The 20,355-nt window shown below is 48.1% G+C and overlaps 2 protein-coding genes across 2 annotated transcripts in view; one reads left to right on the top strand and one right to left on the bottom strand.

Annotated features, from left to right (window-relative positions):
- The window catches only part of EVA1A (eva-1 homolog A, regulator of programmed cell death), an 814,688-nt gene that overhangs the window by 490,816 nt on the left and 303,517 nt on the right, over positions 1-20,355 (top strand). The gene's annotated exons all lie outside the window — the stretch shown is intronic.
- Positions 14,887-17,066, bottom strand: LOC136616163 (serine/threonine-protein kinase SBK1-like). Its single transcript, XM_066594202.1, has 3 exons — positions 16,949-17,066; positions 15,874-16,076; positions 14,887-15,657 (listed from the first exon to the last, which is right to left on the bottom strand). Exons 1-3 carry the CDS (start codon positions 17,064-17,066, stop codon positions 14,887-14,889), a joined length of 1,092 nt encoding a protein of 363 aa, XP_066450299.1.

The following is a 20,355-nucleotide window of genomic DNA, read 5'->3' as shown; positions in this document are numbered from 1 at the left end:
ATGACGAGGAACTGCAGGCACACACTGCAGAGGGTTGGCACGGCTAGGCAGCGACCCTCTTTAAAAGGGGCGGGGCGATAGCCCACAATGCTGTACAGAAGCAATGAGAAATAGAATCCTGTGCGACCGCCATCAGGAGCTGCACATGTGGGCATAGCAATGGGGAACCTATGTGCCACACACTATTCATTCTGTCAAGGTGTCTCTGCATGCCCCAGTCAGACCGGGCTTTTAAATTCATAGACACAGGCAGGTACAACTCCTTATTGTGAAGTCCCTGTCGACCGACAGCATGGGTGGCTCCCTAGAACCCACCGGCGATACACAAAAATATCCCATTGCATTGCCCAACACAGCTGAGGTAGTAATGTCGTGCTTAATGCAGGTGGGCTCCGGCCAACACTGCATGTCCCAGTCAGACTGGTAATATGTACCTTAACAGTAACCGCGTTGGTGGTAATGTGGTGGTGACTGCGGACCTAGTAGCACGGTTTTATTTTGTTGGTTTTCGGAATGTGGCCAGGATTAAGTGGGCCGTGGCGGGGGATGTTTTGGAGGCACTACGTGTCCTCTCCACGTGTCCGTGGTTATATGCACCTTAACAGTAACAGCGTTGGTGGGAAATGGCCTCGCCGCCATCATGTCTTTGGGAAGCCTCTGTTTCCACACCCCAGAGACATACCATTAGCAGCGGTATAGGCAGAGCCCAGAATTAGTAACATTTCAGCCGTAGCATTAGCGACAGGCCCCACTAACATATCACTAGCAGCATTATAGGGGGAGCACAGTCTTCGTTCCACTTCAGTAATAGTAGCAGCCTACACAGGCCCCAGTAACAATTCCGAAGCAGCAGTATAGGAGGAGCATAGTCTTAGTTCCATTTAAGTCATTGTAGCAGCCTACACAGGCCCCAGGAACAATTCCAAAGCAGCAGTATAGTGGGAGCGCAGTCTTAGTTCCATTTCAGTAGCTGCAGTATAGCCAAGGCCCAAGTTACATTTATGTAGCTAAAGTGTAGGCCAACCCCACACACACTTGTGTACCATGAGTGCAGGCGAAGAACATACAAATTGCTATGATTACACAGTAGGTGAGGGCCCCAAAACATTGGTGTACCAACAGTACTAATGTACCTCAGTAAAAATTGGCCATGCCCAACCAAGATGGCAGGTGAAACCCATTAATCGCTTTGGTTAATGTGGCTTAAGTGGTAACTAGGCCTGGAGGCAGCCCAGTTTAACGAAAAATTGGTTCAAGTTAAAGTTTCAACGCTTTTAAGAGCATTGAAACATATAAAAATTGTTTAGAAAAATTAGATGAGTGAGCCTTGTGGCCCTAAGAAAAATTGCCCGTTCAGCGTGATTACGTGAGGTTTCAGGAGGAGGAGCAGGAGGAGGAATATTAGACACAGATTGATGAAGCAGAAATGTCCCCGTTTTGGATGGTGAGAGAGAACGTAGCTTCCATCCGCGGGTGCAGCCTACGTATTGCTTACGTATCGCTGCTGTCCGCTGGTGGAGAACAGAAGTCTGGGGAAATCCAGGCTTTGTTCATCTTGATGAGTGTTAGGCTGTCGGCACTGTCGGTTGACAGGCGGGTACGCTTATCTGTGATGATTCCCCCAGCCGCACTAAACACCCTTTCCGACAAGACGCTAGCCGCAGGACAAGCAAGCACCTCCAGGGCATACAGCGCTAGTTCAGGCCACGTGTCCAGCTTCGACACCCAGTAGTTGTAGGTGGCAGAGGCGTCAGGGAGGACGGTCGTGTGATCGGCTACGTACTCCCTCACCATCCTTTTACAGTGCTCCCGCCGACTCAGCCTTGACTGGGGAGCGGTGACACAGTCTTGGTGGGGAGCCATAAAGCTGTCCAGGCCCTTAAAGACTGTTGCACTGCCTGGGCTGTACATGCTGCTCGATCTCCGCACCTCCCCTGCTACCTGGCCCTCGGAAGTGCGCCTTCTGCCACTAGCGCTGTCGGATGGGAAGTTTACCATCAGCTTGTCCGCCAGGGTCCTGTGGTATAGCAACACTCTCGAACCCCTTTCCTCTTCGGGAATGAGAGTGGGAAGGTTCTCCTTATAGCGTGGGTCGAGCAGTGTGTACACCCAGTAATCCGTAGTGGCCAGAATGCGTGCAACGCGAGGGTCACGAGAAAGGCATCCTAACATGAAGTCAGCCATGTGTGCCAGGGTACCTGTACGCAACACATGGCTGTCCGCACTAGGAAGATCACTTTCAGGATCCTCTTCCTCTTCCTCTTCCTCCTCCTCTTCCTCTTCCTCCTCCTCCTCCTCAGGCCATACACGCTGAAATGATGACAGGCAAGCAGCATGGGTACCGTCAGCAGTGGGCCAAGCTGTCTCTTCCCCCTCCTCCTCATGCTCCTCCTCCTCCTCCTGAATGCACTGAGATATAGACAGGAGGGTGCTCTGACTATCCAGCGACATACTGTCTTCCCCCGGCTCTGTTTCCGAGCGCAAAGCGGCTGCCTTTATGGTTTGCAGGGAAGTTCTCAAGATGCATAGCAGAGGAATGGTGACGCTAATGATTTGCAGCATCGCCGCTCACCACCTGGGTAGACTGCTCAAAGTTTTGAAAGACCTGGCAGATTTCTGCCAACCAGGCCCACTCTACTGAAAAGAATTGAGGAGGCTGACTCCCACTGCGCCGCCCATGTTGGAGTTGGTATTCTACTATAGCTCTACGCTGCTCATAGAGCCAAGCCAACATGTGGAGCGTAGAGTTCCACCGTGTGGGCACGTCGCACAGCAGTCGGTGCACTGGCAGATTAAACCGATGTTGCAGGGTGGCAGCGTCCGTGTGGGACTTGCGGAAATGTGCGCAGAGCCGGCGCACCTTTACAAGCAGGTCTGACAAGCGTGGGTAGCTTTTCAGAAAGCGCTGAACCACCAAATTAAAGACGTGGGCCAGGCATGGCACGTGCGTGAGGCTGCCGAGCTGCAGAGCCGCCACCAGGTTACGGCCGTTGTCACACACGACCATGCCCGGTTGGAGGCTCAGCGGCGCAAGCCAACGGTCGGTCTGCTCTGTCAGACCCTGCAGCAGTTCGTGGGGCGTGTGCCTCCTATCTCCTATCTCCTAAGCTGAGTAGTTTCAGCACGGCCTGCTGACGCTTGCCCACCGCTGTGCTGCCACGCCGCGCGACACCGACTGCTGGCGACGTCCTGCTGCTGCTGCTGACACATCTAGATTGCGAGACAGAGGTTGAGGAGGAGGGTGCTTTAGTGGAAGAAGCATACACCGCCGCAGATACCACCACCGAGCTGGGGCCCGCAATTCTGGGGGTGGGTAGGACGTGAGCGGTCCCAGGCTCTGACTCTGTCCCAGCCTCCACTAAATTCACCCAATGTGCCGTCAGGGAGATGTAGTGGCCCTGCCCGCCTGTGCTTGTCCACGTGTCCGTAGTTAAGTGGACCTTGCCACTAACCGCATTGGTGAGGGCGCGTACAATGTTGCGGGAGACGTGGTCGTGCAGGGCTGGGACGGCACATCGGGAAAAGTAGTGGCGACTGGGAACTGAGTAGCGCGGGGCCGCCGCCGCCATCATAGCTTTGAAAGCCTCCGTTTCCACAACCCTATACGGCAGCATCTCAAGGCTGATAAATTTGGCTATGTGGACGGTTAACGATTGAGCGTGCGGGTGCGTGGTGGCGTGCTTGCGCTCCAACACTTGCGCTAGCGACGGTTGGACTGTGCGGTGCGAGACATTGGTGGATGGGGCCGAGGACAGCGGAGGTGAGGGTGTGGGTGCAGGCCAGGAGACGGTAGTGCCTGTGTCCTGAGAGGGGGGTTGGATCTCAGTGGCAGGTTGGGGCACAGGGGGAGAGGCAGCGGTGCAAACCGGAGGCAGTGAACGGGCATCGTCCCACCTTGTGGGGTGCTTGGCCATCATATGTCTGCGCATGCTGGTGGTGGTGAGGCTGTTGGTGGTGGCTCCCCGGCTGATCTTGGCGCGACAAAGGTTGCACACCACTGTTAGTCGGTCGTCAGGCGTCTCTGTTAAAAACTGCCAGACCTTAGAGCACCTCGGCCTCTGCAGGGTGGCATGGCGCGAGGGTGCGCTTTGGGAAACAGTTGGTGGATTATTCGGTCTGGCCCTGCCTCCACCCCTGGCCACCGCACTGCCTCTTGCAACCTGCCCTGCTGCTGCCCTTGCCTGCCCCTCTGAAGACCTGTCCTGTGTAGGCGTTGCACACCAGGTGGGGTCAGTCACCTCATCGTCCTGCTGCTCTTCCTCCGAATCCTCTGTGCGCTCCTCCCTCGGACTTACTGCCCTTACTACTACCTTACTGCAAGACAATTGTGTCTCATCGTCATCGTCCTCCTCACCCACTGAAAGGTCTTGAGACAGTTGGCGGAAGTCCCCAGCCTCATCCCCCGGACCCCGGGAACTTTCCAATGGTTGTGCATCAGTGACGATAAACTCCTCTGGTGGGAGAGGAACTACTGCTGCCCAATCTGACCAGGGGCCCGAGAACAGTTCCTGGGAGTCTTCCCGCTCCTGAGCATGTGTCATTGTAGTGGAGTGAGGAGGCTGGGAGGAAGGAGGAGCAGCAGACAGAGGATTCGGATTTGCAGCACTGGACGGCGCAGAACTCTGGGTGGATGATAGCTTGCTCGAAGCACTTTCTGCCATCCACGACAGGACCTGCTCACACTGCTCATTTTCTAATAAAGGTCTCCCGCGTGGACCCATTAATTGGGCGATGATTGTGGGGACGCCAGAAACATGCCTCTCTCCTAATCGCGCAGCAGTCGGCTGCGACACACCTGGATCAGGAGCTCGGCCTGTGCCCACACCCTGACTTGGGCCTACGCGTCCTCGGCCGCGTCCACGTCCTCTAGGCCTACCCCTACCCCTCAGCATGCTGTATTACCAGTGATTTCCAAGCCAGGAAAGAAATTGGCGCAAGCTTGCAGCCAAAATAGAATTTTTTCCCTTGTTTTTCAAAGGACAAGCCACACTGCGTGTATTCAATGAATACTACTAAGTTTAATAACTGTGTTGTGGCCCTGCAAATGTGTCAGAGAACTACAGTGATGCAAAGTTATTCGCTACAGCAGATCAGGGATTTCCCATGCAGGAAAAAATTGGCGCAAGCCTGCAGCCAAAATAGATTTTTTTCCCTTGTTTTTCAAAGGACAAGCCACACTGCGTGTATTCAATGAATACCACTAGGTTTAATAACTGTGTTGTGGCCCTGCAAATGTGTCAGAGAACTGCAGTGATGCAAAGTTATTGGCTCCAGCAGATCAGGGATTTCCCGTGCAGGAAAAAAATTGGCGCAAGCCTGCAGTAAAACGTAGCTGGCTGCGTCTGATTTTTTTTTTAACGTTCTGCACGCAGAACACACGTACCCAGAGCCCTGAGGACTGTCAGAGGCAGGCGAAATAGAATTTTTTCCCTTGTTTTTCAAAGGACAAGCCACACTGCGTCTATTCAATGAATAATGTATGTCTTCTGGCCCTGCCTACACAATTCTATCCCTGTAGTATTAATGCCGGGTGCAATGGTCTGCACAGCCGGTTTTGAGAAAGAAAAAAAAATGCAACACTGCTAACAGCAGCCTGGACAGTACTGCACACGGATAGATGTGGCCCTAGAAAGGACCGTTGGGGTTCCTGAAGCCTACACTCACTGCTAACACTCTCCCTGCCTAACCACCACTTCTGTCCCTATTGCAGGGCGCAATGCTCTGCAGATCCAATTTTGAAAAAAATAAAATAAAAATAGTGCTAACACAGTACTGCACACTATTAGATGTGGCCCTGAGAAGGACCGTTGGGGTTCTTGAAGCCTACACTGACTCCTAACGCTCTCCCTACAGCAGCTCCAGCACGATACCACTGTCCCTCAGCTAACTCACAAGGCATCTGAGCCGAGCCGCGGGAGGGGCCGATTTTTATACTCGGGTGACATCAGATCTCCCCAGCCACTCACAGCAGGGGGTGGTGTAGGGCTTGAACGTCACAGGGGGAAGTTGTAATGCCTTCCCTGTCTTTCAATTGGCCAGAAAAGCGCGCTAACGTCTCAGAGAGGAAACTGAAAGTAACCGGAACGCCGCGTGGTACTCGTTACGAGTAACGAGCATCCCGAACACCCTAATATTCGCACGAATATCAAGCTCGGACGAGTACGTTCGCTCATCTCTAATAATGATCTCTGGGAGCTTTCATACTTTATTATTAGAGATGAGCGAACGTGCTCGTCCGAGCTTGATATTCGTGCGAATATTAGGGTGTTCGGGATGCTCGTTACTCGTAACGAGTACCTCGCGGTGTTCCGGTTACTTTCAGTTTCCTCTCTGAGACGTTAGCGCGCTTTTCTGGCCAATTGAAAGACAGGGAAGGCATTACAACTTCCCCCTGTGACGTTCAAGCCCTATACCACCCCCCTGCTGTGAGTGGCTGGGGCGATCAGATGTCACCCGAGTATAAAAGTCAGCCCCTCCCGCGGCTCGCCACACATGCCTTGTGAGTTAGCTGAGGGAAAGTCCAGTTCTATTGGAGTTGCTGTAGGGAGAGTATTTGTAGTGAGTGTAGGCTTCAAGAACCCCAACGGTCCTTCTTAGGGCCACATCTACGTGTGTGCAGGCTGCTGTTAGCAGTGGAGAAATTTTTTTTTTTTCTCAAAATCGGCAGTGCAGAGCATTGCACCCGGTATTAGGGACAGAAGTGGTGCTTAGGCAGAGAGAGTGTTAGGAGTGAGTGTAGCCTTCAAGAACCTCAACGGTCCTTTCTAGGGCCACATTTAACTGTGTGGAGTACTGTGCAGGCTGCTGTTAGCTGTGTTGCTTTTTTTTTTTTCCTCAAAATCGGCGGTGCAGAGCATTGCACCCTGCATTGATACTACAGACACAGAATTGTGTAGGCAGGGCCACAACACAGTTATTAGTCATTGAATAGACGCAGTGGGCCTTTTCTTTTTTAACAAAAGGGAAAAAAGTATATTTGCCCTGCCTCTGTCAGTCCTAAGGGCTCTGGGTACGTGTGTGCTGCGTGGAGAACGTAAAAAAATCAGACGCAACCAGCTACGGTTGAGTGCAGGCTTGCGCCAATTTCTTTCCTGCCTGGGAAATCAAATCACTGGTAATACAGCATGCTGAGGGGTAGGGGTAGGCCTAGAGGATGTGGACGCGGCCGAGGACGCGGAGGGCCAAGTGAGGGTGTGGGCACAGGCCGAGCCAGTGCGGTGGCCAGGGGTAGAGGCAGGGCCAGACCGAATAATCCACCAACTGTTTCCCAAAGCGCCCCTTCGCGCCATGCCACCCTGCACAGGTCAAGGTGCTCTACGGTGTGGCAGTTTTTCACAGAGACGCCAGACGACCGACGAACAGTGGTGTGCAACCTTTGTCGCGCCAAGATCAGCTGGGGAGGCACCACCAACAGCATGCGCAGGCATATGATGGCCAAGCACCCCACAAGGTGGGACGATGCCCGTTCACCGCCTCCGGTTTGCACCACTGCCTCTCCCCCTGTGCCCCAACCTGCCACTGAGATCCAACCCCCCTCTGAGGACACAGGCACTACCGTCTCCTGGCCTGCACCCACACCCTCACCTCCGCTGTCCTCGGCCCCATCCAGCAATGTCTCTCAGCGCAGCGTCCAGACGTCGCTAGTGCCACAGTTTGAGCGCAAGCGCAAGTACGACGCCACGCACACCGCACGCTCAAGCGTTAAACGTGCACATTGCAAAATTGATCAGCCTAGAGATGCTGCCGTATAGGCTTGTGGAAACGGAGGCTTTCAAAAGCATGATGGCGGCGGCTGCCCTGCGCTACTCGGTTCCCAGTCGCCACTACTTTTCCCGATGTGCCGTCCCAGCCCTGCACGACCACGTCTCCCGCAACATTGTACGCGCCCTCACCAACGCGGTTACTGCCAAGGTCCACTTAACAACGGACACGTGGACAAGCACAGGCGGGCAGGGCCACTATATCTCCCTGACGGCACATTGGGTGAATTTAGTGGAGGCTGGGACAGAGTCAGAGCCTGGGACCGCTCACGTCCTACCCACCCCCAGAATTGCGGGCCACAGCTCGGTGGTGGTATCTGCGGCGGTGTATGCTTCCTCCATTAAAGCACCTTCCTCCTCCTCCTCCTCCAACGCAACCTCTGTCTCGCAATCAAGATGTGTCAGCAGCACGTCGCCAGCAGTCGGTGTCACGCGGCGTGGCAGCACAGCGGTGGGCAAGCGTCAGCAGGCCGTGCTGAAACTACTCAGCTTAGGAGAGAAGAGGCACACGGCCCACGAACTGCTGCAGGGTCTGACAGAGCAGACCGACCACTGGCTTGCGCCGCTGAGCCTCCAACCGGGCATGGTCGTGTGTGACAACGGCCGTAAGCTGGTGGCGGCTCTGCAGCTCGGCAGCCTCACACACGTGCCATGCCTGGCCCATGTCTTTAATTTGGTGGTTCAGTGCTTTCTGAAAAGCTACCCCCACTTGTCATACCTGCTCGGAAAGGTGCGCCAGCTCTGCGCACATTTCAGCAAATCCCACACGCACGCTGCCACCCTGCGGACACTGCAACATAGGTTTAATCTGCCAGTGCACCGACTGCTGTGCGACGTGCCCACACAGTGGAACTGTACGCTCCACATGTTGGCCAGACTCTATGAGCAGCGTAGAGCTATAGTGGAATACCAACTCCAACTTGCGCGGCGCAGTGGGAGTCAGCCTCCTCAATTATTTACAGAAGAGTGGCCCTGGTTGGCAGCCATCTGCCAGGTCCTTGGAAAATTTGAGGAGTCTACCCAGGTGGTGAGCGGCGATGCTGCAATCATTAGCGTCACCATTCCTCTGCTATGCATCTTGAGAAGTTCCCTGCAAAGCATTAAGGCAGACGCTTTACGCTCGGAAACAGAGCCGGGGGAAGACAGTATGTCGCTGGATAGTGAGAGCACCCGCCTGTCTATATCTCAGCGCGTTGAGGAGGAGGAGGAGGAGGAGCATGAGGAGGATGAGGAGGAGGGGGAAGAGACAGCTTGGCCCACTGGTGAGGGTACACATGCTGCTGGGCTGTCATCCTTTCAGCGTGTATGGCCTGAGGAGGAGGAGGAGGAGGAGGAGGATCCTGAAAGTGATCTTCCTAGTGAAGACAGCCATGTGTTGCGTACAGGTACCCTGGCACACATGGCTGACTTCATGTTAGGATGCCTTTCTCGTGACCCTCACGTTACATGCATTCTGGCCACTACGGATTACTGGGTGTACACACAGCTCGACCCACGCTATAAGGAGAACCTTCCCACTCTCATTCCCGAAGAGGAAAGGGGTTCCAGAATGATGCTATACCACAGGGCGCTGGTGGACAAACTGATGGTAAACTTCCCATCCGACAGCGCTAGTGGCAGAAGGCGCAGTTCCGAGGGCCAGGTAGCAGGGGAGGCGCAGAGATCAGGCAGCATGTACAGCGCAGGCAGGGGAACATTCTCCAAGGCCTTTGCCAGCTTTATGGCTCCCCAGCAAGACTGTGTCACCGCTCCCCAGTCAAGGCTGAGTCGGCGGGAGCACTGTAAAAGGATGGTGAGGGAGTACGTAGCCGATCGCACGACCGTCCTCCGTGACGCCTCTGCCCCCTACAACTACTGGGTGTCGAAGCTGGACACGTGGCCTGAACTCGCGCTGTATGCCCTGGAGGTGCTTGCTTGTCCTGCGGCTAGCGTCTTGTCAGAGAGTGTGTTTAGTGTGGCTGGGGGAATCATCACGGATAAGCGTACCCGCCTGTCAACCGACAGTGCCGACAGGCTTACACTCATCAAGATGAACAAAGCCTGGATTTCCCCAGACTTCTCTTCTCCACCAGCGGACAGCAGCGATACGTAAGCAATACGTAGGCTGCACCCGCGGATGGAAGCTACGTTCTCTCTCACCCTCCAAAACAGGGACCTTTCTGCTTCATCAATCTGTGTCTAATATTCCTCCTCCTCCTCCTGCTCCTCCTCCTGAAACCTCACGTAATCACGCTGAACGGTCAATTTTTCTTAGGGCCACAAGGCTCACTCATATAATTTTTCTAAACAATTTTTATATGTTTCAATGCTCTTAAAAGCGTTGAAACTTTAACTTGAACCAATTTTTCGTTAAACTGGGCTGCCTCCAGGCCTAGTTACCACTTAAGCCACATTAACCAAAGCGATTAATGGGTTTCACCTGCCCTCTTGGTTGGCCATGGCCAATTTTTTGGATGTACATTAGTACTGTTGATACAGCAATTTTTGTGGGCCCTCGCCTACAGTGTAATCAAATGAATTTTTAGCCCACCTGCATTACAGCTGACGTTACATCCGCTGTGTTGGGCAATGCAATGGGATATTTTTGTGTATCGCCGGTGGGTTCCAGGGAGCCACCCATGCTGTAGGTGCACACGGAGTTTAACCTACATGTGTCCACTTGTAAAGAACCCCAGTCTGACTGGGGCATGCAGTGTGGGCCGAAGCCCACCTGCATTAAGCACGACATTACTACCTCAGCTGTGTTGGGCAATGCAATGGGATATTTCTATGTACCGCCGGTGGCTTCCTGGCACCCACCCATGCTGTGGGTCCACAGGGAATTATAAATGCATCTGTTTCCACTTGTAAAGAACCTCAGTCAGACTGGGGCATGCAGTGTGGGCCGAAGCCCACCTGCATTAAGCACGACATTACTACCTCAGCTGTGTTGGGCAATGCAATGGGATATTTTTATGTACCGCCGGTGGGTTCCAGGGAGCCACCCATGCTGTCGGTCCACAGGGACTTCACAATAGGGAGTTGTACCTGCCTGTGTCTATGAATTAAAAAGCCCGGTCTGACTGGGGCATGTAGACACCTTGACAGAATGAATAGTGTGTGGCACATAGGTTCCCCATTGCTATGCCCACATGTGCAGCTCCTGATGGCGGTGGCACAGTATTCTATTTCTCATTGCTTCTGTACAGCATTGTGGGCTATCGCCCCGCCCCTTTTAAAGAGGGTCGCTGCCTAGCCGTGCCAACCCTCTGCAGTGTGTGCCTGCGGTTCCTCCTCATGGCAGATGCACTTATAAATAGACATGAGTGTGGCGTGGCATGAGGGCAGCTGAAGGCTGCGCAGGGACAATTTGGTGTGCGCTGTGGACACTGGGTCGTGCGGGGGGGTTGGGCAGCATGTAACCCAGGAGAAGTGGCAGCGGAGTGTCATGCAGGCAGTGATTGTGCTTTGTTGGAGGTAGTGTGGTGCTTAGCTAAGGTATGCCATGCTAATGAGGGCTTTTCAGAAGTAAAAGTTGTTGGGAGGGGGGGGGGGCACTCTTGCCGGTATTGTGGCTTAATAGTGGGACCTGGGAATTTGAGATGCAGCCCAACATGTAGCCCCTCGCCTGCCCTATCCGTTGCTGTGTCGTTCCCATCACTTTCTTGAATTGCCCAGATTTTCACACATGAAAACCTTAGCGAGCATCGGCGAAATACAAAAATGCTCGGGTCGCCCATTGACTTCAATGGGGTTCGTTATTCGAAACGAACCCTCGAGCATCGCGATAATTTCGTCCCGAATAACGAGCACCCGAGCATTTTGGTGCTCGCTCATCTCTATTTATTATACAATGTGCTCAGTACATCCTGGCTACTAGGCGCTCATGGAGAGGCATTCCCATCTATTTGAGATCTTGATCACCTCATCCCCACAATGCTGTGCATGTCTTTAAAACCCATCATCCATTCCACTTCACCTGATGTTTAACCCCTTATCTCTATGATCAGTAGTCTCTGCCTCCCAGGCATTTCACAACCCAAAGGGATTATAATATCTAATAAGAAAACCATAGCTACTGTATACTGCCCCAAGAGTTGGATGTTCTCTAAATTAAAGCCACTTGGCACCTTAATACCAGGTCTATGTAGTCTTAATACGAGCAGTTCATTATCCAGCTGAGCATTGTATAGTGTCTGGGTGGATCTTATCTCTGGATGTCAGATATTTACATTTTCAAATGATTCTTCTCTGGGTTGAAGTCAAATATTGTACTGAGCAGGACCGGTACATTGTCCACTTCTACAAATCCCCATTATAGTAGAATTTTTATTCTTTCTTTTGGAAGCTTAAAATAGAAATCCAAGTCTATTGACTTTTTTTTTTTAAGGCATTGTCCACTTTGGAAAAATCCTTATTGTTGCAAGGATCCTCAAGGATGAACTAATCACAGCTGTAATCTGGCAAAATCTAGCAGCAAGTGCCACTATAGGGAAAATAAAGTATTCCACAGTGCCCAGTGCTTACTATGGGTTTACTTGTATCATGCATGGATGTACTTCATCTGTTTGAGTTGTGGGTCATACCAGACTAAAAAGTATCACTTGTTATAGAAGACTATAGTAACTCATGAGAGAACAATTCTGCTCTTCAGCTTGGCATTATACAGTCTCCCCTGTATGGTCTTATCTCTGAATGTTCAAAAATCATTTGCAGATGTAATTGTGTAAGACATGATTAGAATTATAAAAAAAATGTTCAAACAAGCGAAAGTCAGCAAATAGTCATTCCGTTTTAATGCAAACGATGACTGACTGATTGACTATAAAATAAATAAATAAATCTTGGTATTATAGCGCCAACTTATTACACAACGCTTTCAGGTAACCCACCAAGCTGGGTTCTCATTTTACCGACCTCGGAAGGATGGAAAGGCTGAGTCAACCTTGAGCCGGCTACCTGACGCATATGGGGATCGAACGTGCAACCTTCAGGTCGTAGGTGAGAGCTTACACTCTGCGCCACACGAGGCTTCTATTCATTCATCGTTCGTGTTGTGCAGGCATAACAATCATTGACTCGTTCACTTATCGTTTGGGTTAAACAGCACTTGTTCAGTCCCACTCATTCGCTTATACAGTGAATGTGAAAGACTGAATGATTCTTACTTGAATGAGCCAATGATGTATCTGCCTGTCTAAATGGGCTGGACAAGGGCGATCGAGCTAGCGGTGACGTCACTAGCTCGTTCAAACGATAATTGGGATTATCAAAGGCTATTTTGTCTTTATCTTAAGCCCCATTCCTAAGCAGGACTCGGGCACTGAATAAACCGATATTGATGATTTATTTCTGTACACTTTTCTGTAAGCTTTCTTTTTTTTTTTTTTAAATCCAAGTTTTATTGAATTTTAACATAAGGTACAAAAACAGGTATCGATAAATATGTCGGGAACCATAGGTCCCTGGTAAGTCCAGCGGACAGGTTTACACCATACATCATGAACCTAGGCCGACAATTCCACTTATGAAAGAACATGTCCCGACAAACGTGTAGACAGACAAAGACTTACAACACAGGGGGGGGGGGAGGTTAGGGGAGAGTATGGGGGGGGGGGAGATTTACGTGTGATCTGTGCTGGTAATCACGTCCCTTGATGGAGGCCTCTCACATGTGCAAGCAAACCAAGGTCTACCGCCGCCGTCTCCCCACCCAATAGGTGTCAGCACGAGAGCTTCTGTAAGCTTTCTGTAACAAGGTCCTCAGTGATGATAAAATGATCACAACTGTAATCTGTACAGAAATTGAACATTTGCTGCTAAACTTCTTCCCACTGTCTCCATATGTAAAGGATGTGTAATTCATGAATGTACCAGGTATTCAGTGTAAAAGGACCTTTAGGTCTCCTGTCCACGGATGTAGCGATTAGCGATATCCCACGACAGATCGCCGCCGCTGGGGAGCAGGGAAGAGCTGACAGCTCTCTGCACTGAGCCTACCTGACAGATGGGCTCACTACGGCAAATCGCAGCATGCTACGATTTAAATCCCACAAAAAGAGAATCCCTATGATTCTCCGCTCATAGACAGCGGGGCTGCGCTTTCCATAATAAGTCCATGGAAAGCGTTCACTGCATTTCCCACAACCGGATTATTACCTCGGGAAATGCAGTGAAAAATCGCCGATAGAGAGGGGGCCTAAGAGAGCTCCTCACTCCAGAATGGTGGATCATTCTCATTCTCGCTGCATTGCAGGAAGCTAAACAATGATGGTATTCGGTGTAAATGCCATCAGTGAATGATTCATTTGTCCACTTTCTGTGGGCATAAAAATCAAATGATTGGCCTATGTAAACAGATAATTGTACGTTTAGTGTGAATGGATGGAGCAATCTTATTTTCATCTATAGGCACTTCCTGTTTCTACCTTGGGACAGTGCAGGCAGCCCAGGTTAGGGTTGTGGGGCTGCTCTTATTGGGGTGATCACCCTGCTTAAGAGGTGTTCCCTCTTGTAGCTGATAGGGCTAGATTCCCCCCTCCCCACTTTGCTTGTGATTGGTATTGGTTATAGTGTTATACATGGGACTGTCCCATGTGAACATTGCCTTGCGGCAGTTCGGACTGTGGTGCTTTAAAGCTGATGGCAGACATAACCTCACCACTGAATGCTTCCTTAGGCAGAGAGTTCCAGAGTCTCATTGCTTTAGAGTGCTGCATAAAAAGTGCTGATGGGAGAGATCTCACTAGTAAGCCCTCATATATTTATTAAATGACGCTCCCTTTGAAGCCCTCTCTGGGTACTGTAGTCCACCCCTTCAAGTTTTTTCTTTTATTGCCCCAGCTTGAGCTCAGATATGACTCTGTTCATCAGTACCTAAACCTAAAAACAATATTCCATGTTCGGACTGACTAGTGGTAGAACGATGTTCTCCTGATAGGCACCCCAGTTATATTTTAATTGTATAAATAAAATTAAAATATGAATCTTTGGTTATCCAATTTTGCATTTGGCAGAAAAAATCTTATATTTTCAGATAAAGAAAAGTGTTCAAAGCAGTCATTTAATAAATTGCGTTTCATTAGGGTAATGATATTATGCATGTAGTGATGGTATGCTATTCCAGAGAGTTATCACCAACTCTGATCTAAACTATTTCCACCTCAGATCCCAAGCAAAGGTAGGTGTCATTAGGCCAATGGAGCAATGTAGACTCGGTGGAGCTGGGTAGAGATTCATCAGTGGTATCTGCCACAATGATGCATTCAATATCCCCATGGTTTTCCACCACAATGTAATGCTCCTCTTCTTCAATGATGATCACTTCATTGACATAATGACCCATCTCAACATCCTCCTCTTGAATAACAATTTCTACCATTTCTTCTACTCCCCATGGAAGGTCAATATGATTTAGGAGAGCAGTTGAAATTGTCCTGGTCCTGGGATCTTGGGAGAGCAGAATGTGGAAAAAATGTAGAGCATTCTGGTTGAATTCGGTCCAGTTGCTTGGAGGTGGAACACAGTCTAGATCTCTTTGCCAGTGGACAAATCTCTGGAATAGTTCATCATTGTGCATAGCTCTTTCCCATGGAAGATACCCAGTGAAAACTGTGTATAGAAGCACACCAAGGGCCCATATGTCAACAGTGGGATCCAAGATTATGCTTTCTCCGGGTTTTATTTCACAGAGCTCTGGAGCCATGTAGGGTATAATGGGTGCCATGGATGGAACCAGACTGCCAACGACCTGAGTCAGACCAAAGTCACTCAGTTTGATGTGGTGACACTCATTGTCCATTAGTAAGACGTTATCTGGTTTCACATCTCTATGCACCAGACCCCTACTGTGCATGTACTCCAGAGCTCCAATCAACTGCAATGCACAACGCTTTACCATCACTTCTGGGATTCCGACCTAGAAAAGTAAGGGAGATCATTAGATATGTGCTCTACTTGAATTGAAAATGGTCTATGAATTTATCAGATCTGGAGTATTTTAGCAAAGCTAGGACATATAAAAGTCTCTAGAAATATTAAACATTGTGCATGTTCTTTCAGAATAATTATCATTTCCAATATGGCTTAATATCCAAATTCCATTTATGTGACAATTTGATATTGAAATACTTACACCATCCTGAATTAGAGAATGGAGGGATCCTCCGGGAGCCAATTCCTGGGTCAGAATATAATGGTCCATGGAATCCCTAAAGGAGGGGTAAGTGAATATGATGCCTTCATAACTTGATAAATAGGTGGACACGCGTAATTCATCGATGAAAGCTTCCAACTTTGTTCGGTCCTTCCTCATCAATTTCAGGGCAACAATGTTTCCTGGTTAGATATAAATGCAAACATTTAAAATGTAAAAAAACACACAAATGCAATGCAGGAAATGGCCAATAAATTTTGAATAATAGTCTTAAAAGGTTTCTCCGTTGAAGAAAATGTTTAGAAGGGTTCCTTGGAAGAAAGCACATCACAAAGTATGCTAATGCTGAGATCTTGCTGATCGACAATAGGCAATCTTTGTCAATGTTCTAATCTCTGGCCAATAAGTAAAAATGCTGAACAGATGACCCCTCAATTAAGAATTCCATAATGAGGAACATACAGATTTTTATATATATTTTTTTTTAGCCAGAATACTCCCATAAAGGTGTTCTCGGGTTAAAAAGGAATCATATACCCTATTAGACAAATTTTACATAATAGAAAAATTTCCCTTGTTCAGAATCCCCAGTTACCTTTGATGAACTTTCTTCCAAGGAACCCTTCTAATTATACTAATGCTGAGATCCTACTGATCAACACTAGGCAATCTTTGTCAATGTTCTAATCCCTGGCCAATAAGTAAAGATGCTGAACAGATGACCCCTCGATTAAATCCAAATTCAATAATGGGGTATATATAAATTTTTTTTGTAAGCCAGAAAACTCCCATAAAGGTGTTCTCTGGTTAAAAAGAAATCATATACCCTATTAGACAAATGCTACAGAATAGAAAAATTTACCCTGTTCAGAATCCCATTTACTGTGGTTTCGAACCCCATTGACCATACAATTAATGGATCACATAGAATGTTTTCTTAAGCTTTTCATGTTAACTCTTTAAATATTTTTGAGGTAATAAGCATTTAGCATGGTAACCATTCTGAGCTGCATTATTAAATGTATATGATTAACATTTTTGATGGTGGGCTTACCTGTTTTCATCTCACGAGCCATGAGAACTTGACCATAGGTCCCCTGGCCAAGATGTTGCAAGACTTGGAAATCGCTTTCACCAATCTTCTGAATCTCAAATTCTGCAGTCCCTTCCATTGCTGGTTAGCAGATATACTCTTTTGAAGATGCTGTCGCACAAAAATACATGGGCATTATATAAATGAGCATCCAAAGGTAATTACAAAAATATAAGAAACATAAAACATGACAATTTGAAGCTCAAACTACAAAACATAATATTGAGGATCTTAAATGGAACAGTAGGCTTCCATTTTGTGTGTTTTATTAAATCATATTTTTAAAAGTTGGCCAAAAGTTGGAAACCTACTATGGATAGAAACATACCTGGGCAATGAAGATCCGCTTGTGTTCTATGGAGAATGTGGTGTTCTGGGTGGCAAGAGCTTGAGTGTCTCAATCCACAAGGTAAACTCTTGAGGAGTTTTAGGAGATCCAGTGCTCAAGAAGTGACTGTAGTCCAAGAGGTCCAACTGTCTTTTATGGCCAAGAGCTTGAGGTCCCTCCTCTTTCTAAGACAATGGAAATTAATGCTCCTCTAGTCATATGCAAATGAAGATTTCACCTGCAAGTTGACCTATTTAGAAAGGTTTTGTTGTGACTGGACATTATGACTTGCTTAGGTGAGGAGGAATACTAGGGAGAAGTCAAGGTTTTCTTGGCATCTCTTTGCCATTTGCTAATATATTCAAGACATTTGGTGGCTTTATACATACCATCGCGCCCCCCCCCCCCCTCTACCCTAAGTTGTGGGGGCAAATTTTGCTTCTATGTAAGGTATATGGATTTCTCTTTTATAGCCATTTCAAAATCATCTTTAATTTAGTTTGTGCCTCATGCCATATCTATTACAAGAAAGCTCATACAGGCAACTGAAGAGAGATGAACTTTCAGTTATATGCAAGGTCTTACTGGACTGTATTGAGTCTATGAGAACAACTTAACCAGCAACTCCATCCTCCAATAACATGTCTATTGGTAAAAAGGTTTTTAAGTTTAATGTAAAAAAAGCTTAAAGGGGTTGTACCAGAATATCAAGTTATCCCTTAAATGCAGGATAAGGGATAACTATGATTGGAGAGGCACTTGCTTCTGAGACCCCCGTGGATCTGGAGAATGGGCCTCCCATGTCCCAATTTACTATTTCTGTGGGGATCGCTTCTCCCCTGCAGTGACATCGCTCTGAATGGAGCACTGGCTGAGCATGCTGCATGTTCAGTGCTTCGTTAATTTCAATGGTGTGATGGAAATAGCAGACTGCGTGTGCAATGTGGGTACTTGGCAGCCCTATTGAAAGCTAATGGAGCTTGTGCGACAAGCTTTCCATTCAGTCTTCTCATTGTTTGCAGGGGACACAGTAAACCCTGCAGTGAGAAGAGTGTGGAATATGGGACCCCTATTCTTGAGATTGGCTAGGGTTTCAGCAATGAGACTTTTACCGATCAAGTTTATACCTTTTTATGCTGTGAATAGTGAATAACTTGTTCTGATACAACCCCTTTTGAGGGTACTTTATATGAAACAATTGCCCGAATTCTCACTGGAATCAGTGAATTTGGGTGATTGATCATCTTGTGTACTTGCCGCCTCTCACAGGGCACCAAGCAAGAAATCGCTCTTGTCGGAGTCCTCTTTTTAGCAAAACGATATACCAAGTGTTTATCAGCCCTTGTAAACAGGAATCACTCCGTGTTTCAATGACTTACTTTCTGTGAATAGCGGTGGGTGGGCTGGCCAGTTGGGACAATCCTGGCCCACACCACCTCCATTTACTTGAATGATTATTGCTACTATACAAGCTTGGCAGCCTGCCCATGTAAAGAGTTGGTCTCTCTAAGGATGACAAGTTCTACAACTTTCTACTCCTATTTTAGTTTATCAGTAAAATGAGAACAAGGTTTACTTTTATTGATGACCGAGTACAGCTTTAGATGTGTACAGGTTTCCATAGTAGATAAAACTGGAGCCAGCGTAGATCTTTTTTTTTTTTTGGTCATAAGGGCTATATTTGCAGTGTAAAAAATAGTACTCTTCTAGTAGAGAACAGGCAGGACAAAGTTTTGAAGAACTACTCAGTTGGTCAAACTTATCACATGCCTCCTTTCTTAAAATATGGACGCCATGGAAAGCCTACTCCACACATGCCTCGGGAGATTAGTGGGCTGGCCAAAAATATTACTTAATGTTACCTTCATAGAATCACAAGACAGGATACCTCATCTCTTACAAGAAATTGATATAAGGGAGACGCTCTCCACAAAAATGTGTTGATTGATCCACTTCACATAGTTTCTCAAATATATTTTAAAAATTTAAGTTCTTTATTTGAAAATCTGGGTCCCATGTTTACATGCGATAACCAAACAGGATGTTGAGCAAAATATCGCTCAGTAGTTTGTTTTGTTTCAACTCACCTGAAGTTAAGTGACTGAGCAAACTTTCACACAATGTGAACACATTCACAGTGAATGTGCCGCCAGAAGAGATCTTTGGCGCGCTCCATCTCCTGTCACTGACTATCCCTGCATTGTGAAAGAACAGAAGTAATAAGTTATCGGACATTTATGAGCCCGACAGTTGTCCCATGTAAAGCCGACTTCTGTTCTCCGCCTCTTACATTTCCAGCCCTCTGGCACCACTTGCTCGCTTCTTCTCCCTACAATCTCCCCCCCCCCCCCCCCCCGTATTGATAAAGTAATGGTTGTCACAAGTCGGGGCACATTCCTACTGCTAGCTTGTGGACCTCTTTTATTTTTCTTATATGATCATGTTAAAACATTCTTAAGAAAATCACTGCTAACATGTCCCGAGGCGTACAGTGCTAGATAGTAAGATTACATCCACAGGGAAATTACATAAGCTTGGCCTATGAAAGCGACATTACAGCGCCATGCCATGATTGGCTGTCACTTTCACGTGATGACATTGTACATATCGGTTCACCACTCAACGTTCTAAACAGCATTACCTCCAAGATGGTCTACAGGCTCTGGACATATTTTGGTCTGCCTGCTAATATCTTACATACATGTACACTGTGTATCTGGAGGTTCTTAGAACTAGGGATAAAATCATGGAGATAAATAGTGTAAAAACAGCATTTTTCAGCATGAAATGGCTGATAGGACAAAAGATGAAATTGATCTGCAAATGCAGAGTAGACACTGTAGACTTTTTAAGGAAAAGCTGCTCAGATCAAGGATTCTCCACCATAACATTTTCCTACAATTAGTCTCCCTTCCTAGGAGGCTTATGAAATTCTTCTTTTTAGGGCTCTTACCCACTAGCATTTTAAAGCTGTGATATCGCTGCAGTTTTTAATGTGGTTATCAATGGGAATTTCTAATGTTAACACATCACACAAAAA

Source organism: Eleutherodactylus coqui, chromosome 1, assembly GCF_035609145.1.
Source record: "Eleutherodactylus coqui strain aEleCoq1 chromosome 1, aEleCoq1.hap1, whole genome shotgun sequence".
NCBI lineage: Eukaryota > Metazoa > Chordata > Amphibia > Anura > Eleutherodactylidae > Eleutherodactylus > Eleutherodactylus coqui.
This window is presented reverse-complemented; position numbering and strand designations above follow the sequence as displayed.

Bases quoted from the DNA above. Each gene is read 5' to 3' on its own strand.
- LOC136616163 (XM_066594202.1), bottom strand. From the start codon at position 17,066: ATGGAAGGGACTGCAGAATTTGAGATTCAGAAGATTGGTGAAAGCGAT. The intron at 16,077-16,948 runs GTAAGCCCACCA...ATATCTAACCAG, and splicing joins GGCTCGTGAGATGAAAACAG to GAAACATTGTTGCCCTGAAA. The intron at 15,658-15,873 runs GTAAGTATTTCA...TTACTTTTCTAG, and splicing joins ATTCTCTAATTCAGGATGGT to GTCGGAATCCCAGAAGTGAT.